Consider the following 16851-nt stretch of genomic DNA (forward strand, 5'->3'; position numbering starts at 1 on the left):
TAATTTATCACTTTCTTTTAATTGCATTCATACATTTTAACTTTCTTCTAATTTCATCAAGACAATTGATTTTCTCTTTTTATTTATTATCGTTTTTTTAAAAACTATCCTATTTCTCTCTAATGTAAATCTAATGACACAAATGAATATATTAAAAGCTCAAATGTTAAACGAACTCATACTTCATACTAGTACCATTAGAAGTTGCAGTACTTACGTTAAACGAACTCATACTAATACTAGTAACAAGTTGTAGTACAAGTTGTGCTTTGTACTTGACAAAAGGTACAACTCTCCAATCCCATGTAGTTATTGTTAGTATTCCTATAAATCTATGATATCGTTTTAACAAATACTCATGGCAAATTTACAGCATCGTGTTACTTTCTTCGGTCGATTTTATAATCGAACAAAATTTGTCAAATTGATGAAACACTCGATGATATGATCTGGATAGTGAAAACATCATTGAGTGCAGCATTGATGAAATTTTCGTCTTGGATAAATTTTATCAATGATGCATTCAATTATGTTTTACCCATATCTTGAAATCCATTTTCGAATTTGGAGCAGCTCCAACTTGTATTAAGATAATTTTCCTCAGGTAATTAAATTGTTAATCGTTTGATCCATTACTTAAAATTTGAAAAATTATTGAACTCTTTCACATTGTTATATAATTTGATTTCTTCTCTTTAAAAGTAATTGTGGAGCATAATTTTTTGGCACAATAACTAAGAATATAATTCAATTTATGGTATCTCTGATATGCAAGATCTTGATAATAATATAATATTAACCTCTATTCTTCAATTCACTCAAATTTGGAACTTTTATTTTTGATGGTGATTCATACTCACCTCAAGGTTGAATGTAAAGTGGTGTTCATGGAGTGAAAAGAAAGATGAAATGCAAAGAAGTTGGTTGTGCAGGGTGCTTGTTCGAGCACTAGGGCCGATTATATAAGCGGTCCTTGGTTGTTAATGTGAATTGTTGGATGCTTTTGATCTATTGTGCTCGAATGTCTATTAGGTGTGCTCGTTCGAACACCTGCCGTTGTTCAATTATACGATGTCTACTATAAAACTTAAATTACTAATTCACTTCGTCTCAAAGAAATAATCTTAAGTATAGATGAAGCGTATATGTTAAATTAGACTGAACTTATTGTGAATGTCAGCATATTAACGGGAGGACACAAGTGTACATACTTCATAAGCTAAGGAGATATTTACCATCCCAAAACCATATGGCAATGGGAAGAAGGTCTCTAATAGCTTATAAAGTGTGTAAACCATTTTCAATTTATCGATGTGGGATAACTCATCTCAAAAGAGTAAATACACTAAATTACTTCTTTCATTTCAATTTACATGCAACTAATAGTGATATTTTCTTACCCAATATGTCATTATTAGTGTGAGAAATGTGGATGAAATAAAAAAATAAGTTAAATATATAAATGAGAATTTAAAAAATAATATAGCGTGAATCATCACTAAAAATAGAAATATAGCACATACAACAAAAATAAAATGGGTTACAAAAATGAGACTAATTTTTTTTAGTAAAAGAACACTAATCAAAAATAGTGATAATCAAGTCTTATTTTCAGTGAAAACAAATATTGTCTTTCTTTGATAACGTCTTAAAAATAATTTTACCAAATATAGCTCTTTTTTCAACCCATCTTATAATAAAAAAATTTAAAATATATCAGCCTTTGTGAAAAAAAATTGTAAATAAAAAACGATAATTTACCGTACAATTATACTCGATAAATTCCGACTATTATAGGTGGATGACAAACAAGCCATACCCACTAAAGCAAAAACAGTGTACTATGTTTCCCAAACAGAAACGTTCTTTGATTTTTTCTTTAACCAATCAGTCTTCACCTTTTCATAAAATCCTTTATCTGTCTCTCATTTGGTTGGAGTAATTTAAAATTATCATTATCAATGGAAGGGGTTTTAGAGGAACCTATGCCACCGGACGATCTAAGATGCAAGAAATCCGACGGCCGTGATTGGCGTTGCAAACGCCGAATTGTTGATGGTAACTCCTTCTGCCTTTCTCACCTCCGCCGTACCCTAAAATGCCGTCCTACTCCTGCTCCCAACCCTAAACCCGAATCCACATCTAAACCCAGACTCAAACCGGAACCTGAGTCTGAACCCATTAGTGGATTTGAGTTCAACCCATTACCAGAATGTGAATTTATCAATGAAATTGAGTTTAACTCACTACCAGAACGTGAACCCAGCAAGGAATTTGAGTTCAACCCACTACCAGAACGTGAACCCAGCAAGGAATTTGAGTACAACCCACTACCAGAATCTGAACCCATTAATGAATTTGAGTTTAGTCCATTGCAAAAACCGTTTTTTCCTCCGGTGGGTACAGTACCGGACCATTTACGGTGTAATAGGAATGACGGGAGGAAATGGCGGTGCAAGAAGCAAGCTTTGGAAGGGCAAACTATGTGTGAAATTCATATTAATAGGGTCAAAGCCCAAAGTAAAAGATGGCCCAGGCCCATCGTGAGGAAGAAGAAGGAGCAGGTGATTATTTCTCCGGTAGGGGAGAATATCCGGTGTGTGAGGAATAATGGGAAGGTTTTGAGGTGCAAGAATAATGTAGTAGAAGGATTTTCTCCATGTGAGAATCACATGAAAAAAAATTATAGTAATAGTAATAGAAAGAATGGATTTGAGAAGGAAAATGTGCATGTAGTGGAAGAAGAATCTCCGGTGGCGGTGCCGGGGAAAAAACATAAGAGAAAGAAAAACAATAATAATGGGGTGGAGGCCGTGGCTGTGGTGGTGGCGGCGGATGAATTGAGGTGTAAGAGAACTGATGGAAGAGAATGGAGGTGTAAAAGGAGAGTATTAGAAGGAAAAACATTATGTGAGATACATTATGAACAAGCGAAATTAAGGCAAAAGAGGATAACAGTTCCTGAAGAATTGAAAATTCAGAGAGGTGAAGGAAGTGAAAAAGTAGAGAAAAGATTGAAAAGGAAAAAGGAGATTGAGGCTTTGGAGAGTAATTCTGATAAAGGGATGAAGAAAATGAGGGCAGATTTGATTAGGGTTTTCTTAAGGAGAGCATTAATTGAGAGTACAAAAAAGAGTGAAAAACAAATCAGGGTTCATTTAGGGGAAATCACTAGGGATTTGCCTTATGGTTCTATGGCTATCCCTCCTGTTCTTCCTAATCAAGTTCTTTATAATGCTGCTGGGTGTTTAGGGATCAAAATCGGGGGACATTGTTCGAGTTCTTTGGTTACAAGGCGGTTCCGGTCCAAGAACATTGAGCCTCCTCTTATTGGAGCGGTAAAGGTAGTCTTTTTTGGTTGTTTGTGATGATGATTCTAGATTTTGATCATTTTTTGTGTTGAGTATTGTTTGTTGTGTGTTTTTATGAATTTAGATTGTGCCTTTCCCTGGAAAGAGTGGAAAAAAGAAATGCCATTGGTGTAGGAAGTTTGATTATTTGAGTTTGATCGAGTGTTCGAGTTGCAAAAAGCGGTATTTTTGTTCTAATTGCATTAATGGGAGGTACATTCTTTTGATCTTTTTCCCATTTTGGATCATTACTTAAGTTTAAGTTGTTGTATTGTGCAAAATTCATGAAGGCCAGGTAATATTGTGTATTATTATTTCCAAATATAGAAGTACTGAAGCATTAATATAGGAGTAGGGAAGTTATGTGGATTGATCTTATGAAGTAGGGCACAATATGCTTATTATTTAAATATGTTTTTCTTACTATGCAATGTTGGCTTCATTCATATAATTGAGAAGTGAAATGCTCGGATTATGTAACTCACCATGTTTGCGCAACAAAACATTGTTGGAAACTACACCGTGAAATATGCGAGGCTAAGCTTATTCTACCTTTGCGAATTTACGAATTGATACGTTTTTGGGGTGTTTGGTTTGACAAGTTAAAATGTAATGGAAAGGGAATGTATAGAGGTACGAGGTAATAGTAAGTGTTATTGTTATTATTTGTTTGGTATGATCAGAGAGCAAAGGGAATTTATTACAACACTATTACGAGTGGTAACAAAATAGAGGTTTTCATTTCCTGAAAGTAACTTAAACGATTACTTTAGAGTCGAAACAAACAATATGCAATAGATTGAGTTATGCATTTTCGTTAGTGACCTTCAAAAAATGGATACCAAACACGCCCTTAGATACATCACATTTATAACTCAGGGGAGGTTGTATTTAAAGAGGTAATGAAGGTTTGAAAACTAATTTGTTCCGGGTGTTACTGTGTTAGGCTTCCTTGTTCCCTCTTAGTAATAGCCCTTTTTTTTTACCATGTTATGTTAGTTAGATGTAGTAGGAGACAAGACAGTATGATAGGTTTATAGTATTTGAATAACGAAAGAGTAAGTGCATGACATTTTGACATGACTAAAATTTTTAACCTTCCAACTTTTTCTCGTAGCAGCTGACAGTGATACAACTTACTTGTGTGACTAGATTCGTTGTGAGCATTCCGTTTCGCTTTATGGTTGTGATTTGATCAGTCCTGAGTGTTTGCTTCATAATCACTCTAGAAAAGGAGACTGGATCCATGAATTTAGTCGAGTTTATTTATAGTCGGAAAAAATGCAGTATAATGGGTCTGGGTAGTTGGACGCGCTAGAATTGTTCTAGTATGACGGTATACCTTTCGATCTTTCAACTTTCCGCATGGCAGTTGACTGTGTGATCAGTTTATATATCATAATTCATCATCATCGTGTATTTCATTTGTGACTTTATGCTTCAGGTCTGCTGATCTTGAAGAAATTAAATTGAGATGCCCCGTTTGTCGTAGAAGTTGTGATTGCAAAACCTGTTACACTACTCGTTCAAAAAACGCGGGTTCAAAGGTTTCTATCTGTGCTTTTTTTACCATCTTTTTTATGACTTGATTTTTGCCGGTGATTAATTAACTGATGGCAACTATTGTAGGAGGCCTTGAAGGAAACTTTTAAAAGAAGCAGGTTTGAGCACTTACAGTACCTGATTAGTTTCCTTCTGCCTATTCTTGTAAAAATCAACCAGGATCAGGGCGTTGAGTTAGAGATAGAGGCAAATTTTAAAGGTATGGTCTTGATTAGGGGTGTAAAATGGGCCAGTAAGGGTCGGGCCAAGCTTAAAGTAAATATGTGGCGGGTTGGATAAGGGCCCTTAAAACTTAATAAGGGCTTTAAAAGCCCAACCTGGCCCTTATCCGACCCAATTTTATTACAAAAAATTGTTTTTATCCCCGTTTTATCAATTTTGAACAATTAAATTATCAATTATAATAATTAAATTGAAAAAATATTTATAATCCCCATTGCCATTGTCATTTATAGTATTTAAATTATCCATTAATATGCTATTTACAAAGGCCCTTTTCAACCCTCATTGAGCCCTTTTATAGCCCGGTTTATTTTAATTATAGTAGAGCCTGTTTTCGGTCTGGTCCTTATAAAGCCCTTATAAAAACGGGTCGGATAAGGGCGCAAAATGGAAGCCTGGCCCATTGAACACCCCTAGTCTTGATTATTGAGTTCTTGTATGGTATCCTTTTAAAAAAATATATTAGTTCCTCCATGAAGGTGTCTCTTTTCTGAAGCAATAAATGCGTGACAGGGCAGAATCCCGCTGATGTTGAGATTCGACAAGCTGGTGTCGGCTACCGGGATCAGTGCTGCTGGTATGTTACTTCTTGGTTATGACATAACATAACTAGAGATGTGATCTATTAATACTTTGTAATCAAGTTTTTTGATTGTTGCTTCATCATTTATCTGGGTCAGTAATAATTGCAAAATCCCAATACTCGATTTTCACCGAAGCTGCCCAAATTGTTCATACAACCTTTGCTTAAGTTGCTGTCGAGAATATGCCCAAGGTGGTGGGTCTCTTGGAGTTGCTCATCCTGATGGAACTGAAACACTTTTACCATGTCGGAAGAATGTGGATGGCGCTTCTTCCGTGCCTTTACAAGGCTCAACTTCATCTCTTCATATATCATGTCCACCGATGGAGCTAGGCGGTTGTGATAATAGCCTCCTTGATTTGAGATGTATTTTCCCGCTAAATTGGACCAAGGAACTGGAAATTAGTGCGGCAGAGACAGTTTTTGAACACGACTTTCTGCATTTTACAGATGATTCTGTGCATTGTTCGATGTGCACCAACTTCATTAAGGCGGGTGTTAAAAGTAATGATTTGCAGGAAGTTTCTAGACGGAAAGATTTCAATGACAACTTTCTCTACTGCCCTAGCAGTTCTGATGATCCTGACTGCTTGCTTGCTCACTTTCAGAAACATTGGCTAAAGGGACATCCTGTGAAGGTTTGCAATGTGCTTCAATGTACATTTGCCTTGAGTTGGGACCCACTACATATGTTTTGCAGTTTTCTAGAAAACGACTTTAGTAAATGTGAAAACCGAGAAGATGCAATCGAAGCTGCAAGTTGTTTTGGCTCGTATGATGTTGAAATCGGTACTAAGGAGTCATTTACTGGATCGATAGATGGCTATATGAATGCATGCCATGAAACACTTAGACTTAACGCAAAAATGCCCGCGGCTTTTTCTCAAAAACTCTTGGAAGGACATTGTAGCGAGATTATTCATTCCTTACCTCTCCAAGAATACACAAATCCGAAAATGGGCCTCCTGAATATTGCCGGGAAGCTTCCAGAGGATTTTCCGGCATCTAAACTTGGTCCACATGTATGTATCTCATGTGGTAGTAGGGATGAAGTTGCACGGGGTGGATTGGTGACTAGATTGTGCTGCAACTCTTTCGATGAGGTTATTTTTTTATCCATTTCCTTATGCTCTTATCGTAGTGCAAAATCTCGGATGTGGTTGCGGTAACAGTCGTTAAACCACCTTCATGGTAAAATCGGATGGTTGTGACTTATGTGCTTATCTCTGCCTTTATTGCTGTTGCGGGATGACTTCAAAAACCTTTACAATGTTGTGGTCTATACTTTGCACTATCGTTCTCATCGACGTTGATTATTGTTTGATATTTTTAAGGTTTAAGCCAATTTGACCCGTTTCATACAACTGTGTGGGTGTTAATTTATTCTTCTTGACACTCTTTTTCTGATAGAAAATATCATTTGCAACTTCACAATAATCAAAATTGTGCATGGATTTATGAGTATTTTGTTATAACAAGGGTTAGCTTGCGTATATGTAACCCCCAAAACCATCGGGGAATTTGGATGTGTTTGTGTGGGGGTTGTACATAAGAGAGATCATCATTGTACATTTTTTTGTGGTGCTCAAGTTCTCTTAAAAGGTGAGAATGAGCACCTAGAGACTTTGTATTGTATCCCTAGTGCAATATAAGGCTGCTCCACTGTATTGCGACAATATATAAAAGTTTTTGTCTTTACCGCAACTGAAATATTGGTAGATTCAACCCCAAAACCATCCACATTGACCGCAATATTCGTTTCGTGACTCCTATTGCTATCGTGACTGGAACCACTATTTGTATCAGCCATTCTCTACGGTTAATGATTGTTGGTGATTATACGATAAATTATTGAACTCATTTTCTACAGTTCTCCTTTCAGGTAAATGTCTTAATACATGTAGCTGATACAGCACTTTCCTCGGAACAGCTCAATGAGATGATGAAGTTGATAAAACAGACTAGCAATCAGAAGGATCAGGGTGATCGAGTTTCTAATAAAAATCTCGAAGATGATGATACAAGACTACATAGTGATATCTCAGTCGAAGCTGGAGATAGGCATTGGATAGCGGATGCTTCTTGTTGCTCAGCGGGCACTGTCGATGCTCCTATTGCCAATAATCACAGAGAAAATAAATCTTCAGCCGCTAAGTTAGCTAACGGTTCTGATACCAACTCTGATGATTCAATGATTTGCTCCGAGGCTAGTTATTGTCCTGATAAAACTGTTGATCAAATTCCGCAACAGGACCATTTGGAGGGTCTCAATGTTGATGACAAACAATCGCTTCCAGAGTCCTGCGGGGCTCAATGGGATGTCTTCCGTCGACAAGACATCCCGAAACTCCTCGATTACATGACAAAGCATGTAGATGAAATAAGTTCAAGAGATGGGCTTTCAAACGACGTGCGTAAACTATGAACAATTTTATTGTTTTGTTTTAGTTTCTTTCTAAACCTCCATTAGAATGCTTATCAGTTGCGCATTGGTTCTAAACAAAGCAACTTTGTTGCAGGTTGTGCATCCAATACTCGATGGAAATTTCTACCTAGACACAGTTCATAAAAAGCAACTCAAACAGGAGTTTGGTAATTTTCTGTTTTTTTGCCATTTGTTTTTGTTGGTTCGGTGTTCAAAACAGATTCGACGACCCGATATTCTCCCGACCTTGTAACCGAACCCTACTTGTCTCGACTTCAAAATGAATTTAAAATTATATAAAATCAATGTGGACACAAAACCGAAACACTTGAACCCGAAATCAACTCGATGACTCGAATGAACATCTCTAGTTCTGGTGTATGATTATGTAGACTTGACGCCTAACGATATTGTAAATTTTTCTTCTAGAGATTGAACCGTGGACATTCAATCAATGCCTTGGAGAAGCTGTGTTTATTCCTGCAGGATGTCCTTATCAAATAAAATACATCAAGGTAATTAGGTGTTTATGAGGTGTTTTTTAGACTTGTTGATTTAGAATTTTCTATGGGGAGTTCAAAATTACCTTTGAAGCTTTGTTTATTCAGCAAGTATCCAAACTTCAATTTTATATACTCCCTTCCTCCGTCCAAAGATATGTTTTGCCTTTTTTATTCATACGATATGAAGCCATAGTGCAAAAATAAGGTTGTATCACCGTATTGCGACTATATTATAAAGGTTTTTGAGTTTACCACGACAATACAGGTGCATGTGAATCATCCGCATTGAATTTGCGATCATTACTGTGACCATGACTGAAACTGTATTTTTGCACTCTTTATGAGTATTATTTCAATCAAACAGGAACATATCTTTGGATGGAGAGAGTATACAACACCTTTATCCTTTCAGTTCTACAAACTTTTGTCGGTTACTCTTTGTCCCTTCGAAGTTTTTGATTTGTGTTCATGTGTTTGATTTTAAAGTCTTGTATAAATATATCTGCGGGGTTCATCTCACCTGAAAACGCATCAGAATGCATCAAGTTGATCAATGAAATCCGTGTTCTCCCTAACGATCACAAGGCCAAACAACTCAAGTTAGAGGTAATTATATCTAAGAATGCAGATTAATCCGAAATTTCTTTTCAATAGCGCTTTGTTAATCAATATGAGCATTCGACCAGGTGGAAAAGATGACGATATGGAGCGTAGACGAAGCAATCAAAGAAATATACAGAATGCGGAGCGAAGAAGGAAGTCGCTGATATTGATAGCGATAAAAGATTGAAATTGGGTGGGGAAGCAAGAGAAAGAGAATTTCGTGATCTCGTTTTGCCTGCCATTTGTGCAGTAGGAATTTGTAAATTTTTTTTGATGAGAAAAGTGGGCTACATTATATTATTGATGATGCTTGAAAAAAACAAAGTCGCTAATCCATGTCTCATTTTACATACTTGAAGAACCCAAATGATCTAATTTCATATCTCCTTCAAGAATGACATTCATCTAACCATGGAGGTTCAATTTTTTTATCTCCTTCTTTCCAAGATCTGCCTAGTTAGTTGCCCCCATTTGGTTCTTAAATTTAAGTCTCAAAAATCTGTTTTAAATTGTTTTTATTATTGGGTTAGAATTATGAGTAAAAAATGGTGAGAAACAAGGCTTCAAAGGTTTAAATGTTGAATAAAACTATCCCAGTTGAAAAAAACAAGTTTAATTACTTGATTATGGTGGAAAGTTGGTGGGTGAAGTTTTGTATGAACGAAGAAGATGAAATGGTGGATGAAGTTTTGTATGAGCGAAGATGATGAAAATGGTGAGTGAAGTTTTATACGACCAAGAAGGTGAAAATGGTGGGTGAAGTTTTATTACTTGGTAATGGTGGTGGTTGGGTTCATAGTTCATACTAGATTTAATTGTATTTTTGAATGAAGAAGATGAAGGATTGATGCTGAAATTTTATTTTTAATTTTTTTATAAAAATTATAATTATATTTTTTAACAAAATTTCATTAGATAACCTGTTTAAAAGGTCATATTAGTTGGTATTATTTATGGTTAATCAATAGTTGATATTATTATAGGAAAAATGTTAAAATATTATATTATTCATAGTTTTTTCCTAAATTTTATGATGAAAATGAGATTATTGAAGTTGGACAAGCGTGGGCATCAAAGTAGCCAGGAGATTTTTCAACCAAAATTACACTAGTATTCATTTTCATTACCACCATTTATTACTACCTATCAAACGGGTCGTTCGTGTATTCATTATGTTATTACCAAATTCCTATTTATGTACTTCGTCATCCATTTTGTTTCTTAATTTTTTTGTCAAAAGACTAATTCAATCAAAAGTTTAAGTTAAAAGTTCAGATCTAAAGACAATTAATATTCTCCATCTCAATATCTCTTTTCATAGGAGTCTTAAAAGTCTGCATGCAACACAAGTCTCTTTTATGGCTTATACTTGGTATTTAGCACCAATAATTCCACTCAAATATGTAAAAGTGAATAAAATTTAAACTCGTAATTTAAAATTATAATATGATAAATTAAAAGTTTAAGCTAGATGATTTCTTAATTAATTATAACATCATCAAATAATCATGAGTAATACTACATGTCCATCCAAATAACATAAAAGAAAGAACAACGATAACTTGAAAAACCTAATGCCCTAATTTATAATAGGACCTTATTCTTAACAACAAATACAATAAACTTATGATCATGATAATTATATAAGTTTAAGCTCTAAGGACGAGCTTCAACACTATCAACGCTAGCAGCACGAACCTTGCGAGGCGGCTTTGCGCCATCGACAAAGGCGGCACCACCATCTTCGGCGATGGTCCCGAAGGTGCCACATTTGACACAAGTACTGAACTCAGTGCAGCACAGCCGATTGGGACATCCACCACTGCATGCCGCCATTGATGTATCCACCATTATCATGGCCATGATCACCATCACAATCACACAACTCTTCATGTTCATCTTCATTTTTTCTTTGATATTATTTAATTTTTGCTAGTGTTTGTAAGAGGATTTATTTTGGTTGTTGTGAGTGTAGTGGTCATGTATGATGGGTATTTATAGGGTTCATTAAGGTTATTTTCAAATTGACAACAATAATGTTAGCGAAGGATGGAAAAAAGATTTTAAAGGTGGTATTTATTTTTAGATGTTATTCAAAATAAGGTCCTTTATTATATCAAAATAAGTCAAATAAAATGCAATATAATATTATATTTTAAAATATTTCTCATATAAAAAATTTCAAACAAATCACTTAAAAAATATTGCTCAAAACCGGACCTGAATTGAACCATTTAATATTTGAGACCCTTTATTTTTGGAGATCCTAGGTGGTCAGCTATTCGAAATATGCAAAGAAACGACCCTAAAAGCGTCTGACCCTTAATCCAAAAGATTGTATATAAAATATACATACTTACGTGATATTTGATTTTTTAGGTGAAAATAAATTTTAAATATGAATATACATAATTATATATATATATATATATATAATGTATGGAATAAAATATTAGATAATAAAAATATCAATGTAGTATTATACGAGCAGATAATTGAAATCTTTGACGTCATGGAGAGATTCCTAGATATGTCTAGTATTCAGATTATATAGCAAAGTTATGACTATGATCAAAAGTGGGGCATTAGAACCCCTTGACGAACACTTTGAGCGTTTCTATGAGGGGTTCCGTCATAACATCCAATTGTTGCACTGTATGAGATAATATTATTATTACGAAACGCGTTTTATTTACTGATCAAAAAGCCTAAAAGAAAAAATTATGAAAGTATGAGCTACTTATTCTTACCGAGAGATGATCTCTCGAAAAAGTAGTCGTATTATTAAAACACCAATCCATCGCTACTATTCTTTTTCAACAATACTAACTAGTATATAATCAAAAAATCTATAATATCAAACTAAAAAATAAGTGGTAACTATGGGGACTGCAAGAGTGGGCCGCAGGCGCCAACGCACCACTGAATTAAGATGAATGTTTGATTCAACTTATATTTAGTGATTTGAATGGGCTGCTAGAGGAGAACAAACTGTATAGATATTACTGCATAATTGATAATAGCGCAGCCATGAAATTGTTTTTTATTGGCGGCTGAGGAGATAATTGAAAGTGCACCATATATTTAATTATCATCTTCTATGATGAATACGTTGATGAACATGTTGGTTGAAATTCTTAACATGTATATAATTATAGCAACAAAGGACAGAGGTGTTCATTCGGATGATTGGGTTGATTTCGGACGGGTATCATTCGATTCGATTGTATTTCGGATCCATTATATTACGGATGCGTGTTGCAACGGGTCACACTTAGGTCAGGTCGGTTAGTCACGGTTCGGTTGAAGATCGGTTATTCGAACTATCGGATTAGCATCAGTTCGGTGTCGGTTGAAGTTTGTGTCGAGTTTCAATCGGTCTCGGGTTGTCATCGGTTAATAATTGGTTCAGTTTTACCGGATACAGATCGGGTTCGGGTATTTTTCAAGTAGAATTCGACTACGAATTGCAATTTAGTAATTGCTATTGATCGAGTCAGTATCAGATTAAATTATTAGTCATTTTTTAATTGATGATAAGGTTCATTTACTTAAAGCAAAATAGTAAAAATCCAAATCAATTAGTGATCATTATTACATTGTTACTTTTACTTGTTTGACCAGAAATTAAAATTATAAAGTTCTATCAATTTTCATCTAATTCGATTAAAAGTAGTTAAATAAACATTGGCCATTGATTATTAACTCTAAATATATGAAACCATGTATTTATAAAATTATTTTATTACAATATTTATCACTTTATTAAAATAACTAATAAGATGATTGAATATGAGTCGATCATACTTCTATGTAAAAAATTGGTTCAGGTTTACAATAGTTCGATCTAAACTTCGTTCGGATTAAGTCGATTTTAGCCGGATCGAGTTCAGTCTCGAGCATGATTCGGGTCGAATATGACTCGGGTCGGTCGTTATTAGGTTCGGGTAATCTCGGTTAACATTTATGTGTCTGTTAGAAAAATCGGTTACAACTCGGGTTCAGTTTTCCCATTTTCGGTTGTCAACCGGTTCTTGTATAGCTTCGGGTCGAATAATGTCGGTTCGATAAACCTAAAAAAAAGAACACATTTTCGGGTCTGTTTACTTTCGATTTCTGATCGGATTTTCTGGTCGGGTCACTTTTGAACAGCTATAAGGACAACAGTGGCAATATCATCTCATTTTATATAAGATCGTCTTACCATGAGATCAGGTAAACTTATATACATAGCCTATTTTTATAATTGATCATTTTTAAATTGTAAATGATCACGTTAACACACTAAATGTACATGGATCAGCCCAATAGCATTGATATCACCGTGAGACCATCTCGTTTAAGAATCAGCTACTCTTGTGATTGTGAGAAACTGTCTCTTAAAGAGACGACTTCCTCAAAACAAGAAGCCCACATTCTTATTTTCTCTCTTGAAGAGATCGTGTTTAAGATTTTGTGTTCATGTTATAATCAAACTTGTTTTAGGCCTAAAGACCCCAACTAAATAGGCCACTACCAATCAGCAACCCAAAATAATGCTAAACACACCATCTCTATTCATTTGGGCCAAGCCCACCGAAGAGAAGCAAACATCAATATTTATCCCCCACTTTGCATCCAGAGTATTCTTGACATTGAATGGTGAAAGTCAAGGAAGCAGATACTATGGTAAAACATCAAAATAGAAGACAAATTATACCATTGGAACAGAAGGTAAGAGTGATGAGATTCTTATTCTGAAGCACTGATTGTTGATCAGTGTATATTGAAAAATAAAAAAGTGTGTTGACAAACTTATAAAACATATAAGTGATCTATTTTTAAATTTAATACTCCTTCTTATTCAAATTAATAGTGACTAGACGTAGTTACTAATACGATAGTTAAGGATACATTAATGGTTCTTGTATTGAAAAATCAAATAAAATTTCACTTAACTATATTATAACATAATACATTTAAAAAAAATACAAGCTAAATGTCAAAAGTTAAATAGTTCGGATAAATAGTAGAGTACAAGACATTTGATAAAATGTCCAAAAGCCAAGTCTACAAATTCGACCAAAAACGAATAATATCGTACTAGATCATTCACGACCGGTAAACCCAACAACCCAATATTTTGTGCTCAATAAAACGTTACCATATACAACGTAACTAAAACAAATACACATCACATCATACATAATTATCCAAAAAATTTCTACATATAACACGAAAATGAACACAAGCAAAATGCAAACCAAATGAGAAATTATAATAATAATCCCATGCATTTACAAAGCCCAGTTACGCACAGAATTAAACACTGTCCTAACGTTTTTTGTTCGCAGCCTCTTTCTGAGAGTTGAAGTAAACGGCAGCAACCGGTAAACCAAGGCCGTTATGTGCGGCAAAATTTCGAGTACTAAAGTTATTACGAGCCAGCGGAAGTTGCCACTGTTTCGTACTCGGCCCTTTCTGTCTAAACAACACGAATACGTAACGGTGTATTCCGGTTGGCGGTTTTGGTCCCATGTACTCTACCAACTCTTTCCCTGCATTTTAGTGTACATTTTTTAGTGTTGCTCTATCAAATTAATGAAAATGATAATGTATGTAAGATATTACTACAAGTTTACTACGACATTACTACGAGGATATTAGTACATTTTTTGGCCTATTTTCTTTAAATAAAAGTTGAAGGACTACTATTTTTTTTATCAAAGGATCGACTTATATAATTGATTAAAATATTCAAATATTCAAATAATCCTATTAGCGTAAAATATTCAAATAATAGATGAAAATTAAAGGTTCCAACTAAATAAACGAAAGTAATATAAGTTGGTGGAAGAGGATATCCCCGAACTATGCTCCTGCCTTAATTCTCTATTAAAGTGGTCTCATAATTTCAATTGGGACAGTCTTTTTATGTTTTTTTTACTAAAAGTGTGGGTTTTTAAAGACTCGTCTCATAATGAAATGGTCTGGTCTTGTACAAGAGGGGCCGATTGAAATAGAAATCGATGATTAGAATAATGCAGGAATTAAATATGTATATGTATATTTTTAATTTGTAAATTATAGATAATGCTATATCAGCTATCCTTTTAAATGTAACATGGTACTAAAATTTAAATCGATTGAGAACTGACCTTTGGAAGCATCCATTCCTTGTGGAATATCAGCGACGATCCTAAAAATTTTAGTAATATTAAATTATCGTCACATTTATTTATGAACAAATATAACTATTCCAAAAATCATAAAATTTAATTACTATTACAATTATATTAATAGCACACTTGTTGATGTACTATTTAATTGTAATTATATATGATTTGTTATTGTGATTGCTTGGCTTAATGATATTAACATAATTTAAATTAAATGAATTAAACAAAATTTCATAAATTGAGAGGTGAATACTGAATAGTGTAAAAAGTAAATAAGATATTTGATCAGAAAAAAAAAAAAAAAGAAAAAAGCTAGTAGTAGTTACTAAAATGATCATGCATGCAAAAATGTTACCAGTGAAGCCATTCTCTCATTTGTGGCTCACTTGGACTTGGAGCATCCGGATCAACCATTATCTACAACAAATTGAACTAGTTCATATCATTATTATACATAAAATTTAAAGAAGAAATATTTTCCTCCTCGAGTTTTTAGAGTAGCAAATAGAATAAAATCAAATATTGTCTGATAATATATTTAAATGTGCTTAGTGAGGATTGAACCCAAATTGATATTGATACATAGAAAAGCTCCTATGTGATATATCATATTTTAGCATTTGTGGATATATGATTTTATATCTAAACGACATTGATGAACCATAAATTCGCCCTTACGTCTCAATTAGAAGTATACAACATACTAATATAGAATGAGTCAAAAACTTATCTCATCGAATAATAACCTAATAACATACTAAATTACTAATATAGATCAATGTGTAAAAACTCATCTCATATGCTTGTATCATACTAAAAAATTTAATTTTTCAACACGACCATGTACTTGAAATTATATTCAAACATGATCTCACATACTAACATAACGCGATAATTTCAAAATTCAGAAATAATAGAAAGAAATTAAGAAAAGATATAATACATACTAGGGAGTATAAGTTATCATTTGAAGGAAGAGGAGGAATATGAACAAGAGGTCTTTCAATAGCAAGAGAAGGCTTGATTTCACAACCATTGAAAATATGTTTAGTTCCATATTGAACACGAAGATCGGCCATGGGAACAAACATATCAACGACTTCTCCAATTACCCTTCCAACTACTAAAGGATCTATTGATCTTACTATTGATGCCATTTTCTCTACTAAATTAATTTATTTATTAATTTTGCATGTAAGAAAATCAAGACTACAAATTTTTATGAATTTGTCCTACTCAATCTTATATATATGAATCAGTATAAGTATATATATATATATATATATATATATATATATATATATATATATATATATATATATATATATATATGTTTATCTTATAGCTTTTAAATGTTTTATTTATATGATGTAGTAGGAGTAGAAGTTTATTAATATTTTTTGCTTAGTGGACTTTGCGAAGTGGCGTCAAATAAAGGACACGT

The 16851-nt window shown here is 33.9% G+C and overlaps 2 protein-coding genes across 4 annotated transcripts; one reads left to right on the forward strand and one right to left on the reverse strand.

Moving 5' to 3' along the window:
* Positions 1-1794: 1794 nt before the first annotated feature.
* Positions 1795-9599, forward strand: LOC130823518 (lysine-specific demethylase JMJ28). 3 transcript variants are annotated; one of them, XM_057688150.1, is made up of 11 exons: positions 1795-3338; positions 3436-3563; positions 4795-4897; positions 4980-5112; positions 5649-5712; positions 5816-6821; positions 7589-8128; positions 8238-8310; positions 8573-8658; positions 9133-9252; positions 9333-9599. In XM_057688150.1, the coding sequence occupies exons 1-11, from the start codon at positions 1962-1964 to the stop codon at positions 9411-9413; spliced, it is 3711 nt and encodes a 1236-aa protein (XP_057544133.1). In that variant the 5' UTR covers positions 1795-1961; the 3' UTR covers positions 9414-9599. The 3 variants fall into 3 exon arrangements, with proteins under 3 accessions (XP_057544133.1, XP_057544132.1, XP_057544134.1); XM_057688149.1 differs by having other exon boundaries at positions 1796-3344; XM_057688151.1 differs by having other exon boundaries at positions 1797-3344; positions 7601-8128.
* A 4651-nt stretch (positions 9600-14250) lies between these two features.
* Positions 14251-16638, reverse strand: LOC130823519 (protein MOTHER of FT and TFL1-like). Its single transcript, XM_057688152.1, has 4 exons — positions 16355-16638; positions 15763-15824; positions 15387-15427; positions 14251-14786 (listed from the first exon to the last, which is right to left on the reverse strand). The coding sequence occupies exons 1-4, from the start codon at positions 16562-16564 to the stop codon at positions 14563-14565; spliced, it is 537 nt and encodes a 178-aa protein (XP_057544135.1). The 5' UTR covers positions 16565-16638; the 3' UTR covers positions 14251-14562.
* Positions 16639-16851: the final 213 nt, after the last annotated feature.

The sequence above is a fragment of the Amaranthus tricolor genome, chromosome 9 (assembly GCF_026212465.1).
Source record: "Amaranthus tricolor cultivar Red isolate AtriRed21 chromosome 9, ASM2621246v1, whole genome shotgun sequence".
In the NCBI taxonomy this organism is placed as follows: domain Eukaryota; kingdom Viridiplantae; phylum Streptophyta; class Magnoliopsida; order Caryophyllales; family Amaranthaceae; genus Amaranthus; species Amaranthus tricolor.